The sequence below is a fragment of the Oncorhynchus keta genome, unplaced genomic scaffold, assembly GCF_023373465.1.
Source record: "Oncorhynchus keta strain PuntledgeMale-10-30-2019 unplaced genomic scaffold, Oket_V2 Un_contig_9668_pilon_pilon, whole genome shotgun sequence".
In the NCBI taxonomy this organism is placed as follows: domain Eukaryota; kingdom Metazoa; phylum Chordata; class Actinopteri; order Salmoniformes; family Salmonidae; genus Oncorhynchus; species Oncorhynchus keta.
The window spans coordinates 282,501-287,357 of NW_026290634.1; the positions used below are offsets into that span (position 1 = coordinate 282,501).

The 4,857-nt window shown below is 46.5% G+C and overlaps 1 protein-coding gene across 1 annotated transcript in view; it reads right to left on the bottom strand.

Moving 5' to 3' along the window:
- LOC127927161 (exocyst complex component 4-like) overlaps nt 1-4,119 on the bottom strand; it is a 50,844-nt gene extending 46,725 nt beyond the window's left edge. Inside the window, exons 1-2 of the mRNA XM_052513069.1 lie at nt 3,838-4,119; nt 2,908-3,067 (exon numbers count right to left, since the gene is read on the bottom strand). Coding sequence (XP_052369029.1) covers nt 2,908-3,067; nt 3,838-3,943 — 266 coding nt within the window. The 5' untranslated portion in view covers nt 3,944-4,119. The remainder of the gene's footprint in view (nt 1-2,907; nt 3,068-3,837) is intronic.
- Between the last annotated feature and the right edge of the window lie 738 nt (nt 4,120-4,857).

Consider the following 4,857-nt stretch of genomic DNA (forward strand, 5'->3'; position numbering starts at 1 on the left):
ACTGTCATCAGAGAGAGAGATGTATCAACCCTACAGCACCCACACTGTCATCAGAGAGAGAGAATACACGAGAGAAAGAGAGAGATGTAATGAGAGAGAGAGAGAGAGAGAGAGAGAGAGAGAGAGAAAAAGAGAGAGAGAGAGAGAGAGTGAGAGAGAGGAGAGAGAGAGAGAGAGAGAGAGAGAGAGAGAGAGAGAGAGAGAGAGAGAGAGAGAGAGAGAGAGAGAGAGAGAGAGAGAGAGAGAGTCGAAGAGAGAGGGAGTCGAAGAGAGTGAGGCAGAGAGAGCGAGAGAGAATAAATTAATGAGAGAAAAATCTAGAGAGAATGAATGAGAAAGAAACAGAGAAAGAGAGAGACCATCCCACATAATGTGGAGGTAAAAGGGAGTAGAAATAACAGACGAACCAAGGCTCCGCCTGGCCCCTCTATACTACTATCCTGCCATCAGACAACAGCACCACTATGGAGCTAGGCAAGACCCTAACGAGACAAACTCCGTCAAGCCAGCACAGTTATCACCGGGGTCTTCGACGTTTCCAAAACTCTGTCTTGGGGCCCCCCATGGGTGCACGTTTTAGTTTTTGCCCTAGCACTACACAGCTGACTCAAATAATCAACGCTTGATGATGAGTTGGTTAATTGATTCAGCTGTGTAGCACTGAGGCAAAAACCAAAGCCTGCACCGAGGTGGGGCCCCTGGACCGGGTTTGGGAAACCCTGTTGTACACACATTCACAGACAAGACGGCATCCGACTGACATACATTGTATAGAAGGACATGGCATGGAGATTGGCAAAGCTAGTGAAAATCTAATGCCATCAGATGGGGTTTTGGGGGATTCAGGTAGTCTAGACTTTGATTAGGTGTCTTAAGCCTTTTGGTTTACAGTCCAACGAGTCCATAAAATTACCTTGTATTGTTTTATGTTTGGTCAAAATATATTGAAGTCTCCAGAAAAATACCTGAAAGGACATGTCAAGGTCCCTTATAATGCCTCTGGTAGAAGAGCCCTGATAACATCGCAGGGGTGAACTGGTAAATAAAAGGCTGGGCTAACAGTGTTCAATATATAAGCTGACAACGCTACTTTACTGTATTGGTACATAAACACTTTCCACCACATCAGAAAGGTGTGCAAAGGGTGTTCATCATACACTATATTCCTGTTAATATCAAAACACCAGTCATATGCCAGTGGTGTTGGAGGACACTGGTGGACATTTGGTGAGGGATTTATTGACCTAAAGTGCATTCAGAAAGTATTCAGACCCCTTGACTTTTTCCACATTTTATTACGTTACAGCCTCATTCTAAAATGGATTATATTTCTTTTTCCCCTCATCAATCTACACACAATACCCCATAATGACAAAGCGAAAACAGGTTTTAAGAAATGTCAAAAAAATAAAATAAAATGTATTGACATAAGTATTCAGACCCTTTGTTATGAGACTCAGAATTGAGCCACCTGTGGTAAATATGCAAAAGCACACACCTGTCTATATAAGGTCCCATAGTCGACAGTGCATGTCAAAGCAAAAACCAAGCCATGTCGAAGGAATTGTCCGTAGAGCTTTGAGTCAGGATTGTGTTGAGGCACAGATCTGGGGAAGGGTACCAAAAAATGTCTGCAGCATTAAAGGTCCCCAAGAACACAGGAGCCTCCATCATTCTTAAATGGAAGACGTTTGTAACCACCAACACTCTTCCTAGAGCTGGCCGCCCTGCCAAACTGATCAATAGGGGGCGAAAGGCCTTGGTCAGGGAGGTGACCAACAACCCGATGGTCACTCTGACAGAGCTCCAGAGTTCTTCTGTGGAGATGGGAGAACCTTCCAGAAGGACAACCATCTCTGCAGCACTCCACCAATCAGACCTTTATGTTAGAGTGGCTAGATGGAAGCCACTCCTCAGTAAAAGGCACATGACAGCCCGCTTGGAGCTCGCCAAAAGGAACCTAAAGACTCTCAGACCATGAGAAACAAGATTCTCTGGTCTGATGAAACCAAGATTGAACTCTTTGGCCTGAATGCCAAGTGTCACATCTGGAGGAAACATGGCACCATCCCTACAGTGAAGCATGGTGGTGGCAGCGTCATGCCGTGGGGTGTTTTTCAGCGGCAGGGACTGGGAGACTAGTCAGGATGAACGAAGCAAATTACAAGAAATCCTTGCTGAAAACCAGACAGAACTTGAGAGGATCTGCAGAGAAGAATGAGAGAAACTCCCCAAATACAGGTGTGCCAAGCTTGTGGCGTCATACCCAAGAAGACCCAAGAGGTAATCGCTGCCAAAGATGCTAGTAAAGGGTCTGAATACTTATGTAAATTAGATGTTTTATTTTTATAAACGGGCAAAAATTACTAAAAACCTGTTTTTGGTTTGTCATTATGGGATACAGTATTGTGAGTAGATTGATGAGGATAAAAAAATGTTTTTATCGATTTGAGAATTAGGTCGCAACGTAAAATAATGTTGAAAAAGTCAAGGGGTCTGAATAGTTTTCTGAATGCCCTGTACCCCCTCCCATCTGGTCCTCTCACTCACTCATGGGCTGTAGATTGGTGCAGTTCTGTATGCTGGTTGAACATGCAGAACAGAGGGGGAGAAAGGGAGCGAGAAAGAAGGACTGCAGAAGAGAAGTACAGCGAGAGAGAGGGACAGAGGGCAGGAAGACAACGATTACACATTGATCCGTCCAAATAAAGCTGTCCTGTGTCCTTCTGAGACACAGCCTCCCACTGAATAACTTCGATTATCTCTCTCTCTCTACATTGATTTGCCCTCCTCTTCTCTCATCCTCTTTGCTATTTCTAGCCCTTTGTCTCCTCTCTCTATCCTTCCGTGCTGTTTATCCATCTCTTACCCTGTCTTTCTTGTCCCCTTCCTATGTGTATGTCTCACCTAGCGAAGTCCAGGTCGGCCTCTCTAGACATGGTGATGTTGGTGAGGTTCTGCTGCAGGACAAAGATGTTTCTACACATCTTCTTGATGCCAGACTCACTGATCCTCTTAAAGTACTGGGCTCCATTGATCAGAATACAGGAGATCAGGTGGCCAAGACCTATAGACAGAGACAGACAGAGAGAGAGACAGACAGAGAGAGAGACAGACAGAGAGAGAGACAGACAGAGAGAGACAGAGAGAGAGACAGACAGAGAGAGAGACAGACAGAGAGAGAGACAGACAGACAGAGAGACAGACAGACAGAGAGAGAGAGAGACAGACAGACAGAGAGACAGACAGACAGACAGAGAGAGAGACAGACAGACAGAGAGACAGACAGACAGAGAGACAGAGAGACAGAGAGACAGAGAGACAGACAGACAGACAGACAGACAGACAGACAGACAGACAGACAGACAGAATACAGAGAGAGAGAGAGAGAGAGAGAAGAGAGGAGAGAATAGAAGAGAGAGAGGGAGAGAGAGTGCGAGAAGGGGAGAGAGAGAGGGAGACAGAGAGCACAAAAGAGAGAAGAGAAGAGACAGAGAGAGAGAGAGAGGAGAGACGAGAGGAGAGAAGAGAGAGATGAGAAGAGAGAGACGAGAGAAGAGAGAGACGAGATGAGAGAAGAGAAGAGAGAAAGCGTAAGAGAACGTGAAGAGAGAGAAAACACATACCAGTCACATACTGCAGAATACATCCCAGTAGTCAACACTTTTATTGATCACCGCAGTGGACATTTGTACCCCAAAAAGACACAGGGACAATACAGGCACACATTGACCTGAGCACAGTCAGGTGAAACAAGTACAATAAGCCAATAGAATCCATATAATTACATTCTCAACACATGACATTATCATGGACGACCCACAACAACAGACTTACCTTCAAAGATGTACTGGAACTTGTGCTGCTGCAGCGCGGCGCCCATCACCTCCTCGATGGCGCTGATGTCCTTGTTGAGTTTGACCACCAAGGGGTCGTAGTCCATGCTCTCCACGTTGGCCACTATGGCATAGTTCCCCTGCTTGGCCAGGGGAATCAGGTAGTGGAAACAATGCACTCTGAGAGGAGAAGAGAGACAGATGTGTAGAGATAGATGAGGGCAAGAGAGAGGAGAAACAGATGAGGAGAGAGGAGAGATACATGAGGAGAGAGGAGAGACAGATGAGGAGAGATAGATGAGGGGAAGAGAGAGGAGGAACGGATGAGGAGAGAGAGATGAGAGAGACAGATGAGGGGAAGGGAAACAGAGAGAGAGGAGGAACAGATGAGGAGAGAGGAGAGACAGATGAGGGGACAGAGAGGGAGAGGAGAAACAGATGAGGAGAGAGGAGAGATAGATGAGGGGAAGAGAGAGGAGAAACAGATGAGCAGAGAGAGAGAGGACAGATGAGAGAGAGGAGATGAGAGAGAGGAGAAACAGATGAGCAGAGAGGAGAGACAGATGAGGGGAAGAGAGAGGAGAAACAGATGAGCAGAGAGGAGAGACAGATGAGGGGAAGAGAGAGGAGAGAACAGATGAGGAGAGAGGAGAGATAGATGAGGAGAGAGGAGAGACAGATGAGGAGAGAGGAGAGACAGATGAGGGGAAGAGAGAGGAGAAACAGATGAGCAGAGAGGAGAGACAGATGAGGGAAGAGAGAGGAGAGACAGATGAGCAGAGAGGAGAGACAGATGAGGGGAAGAGAGAGGAGAAACAGATGAGCAGAGAGGAGAGACAGATGAGGGGAAGAGAGAGGAGAAACAGATGAGCAGAGAGGAGAGACAGATGAGGGGAAGAGAGGAGAAACAGATGAGGAGAGAGGAGAGACAGATGAGAGAAACAGATGAGAGAGGAGAGACAGAGAGGAGAGAACAGATGAGGGGAGAGAGAGAGAGATAGATGAGGGGAGAGAGGAGAGA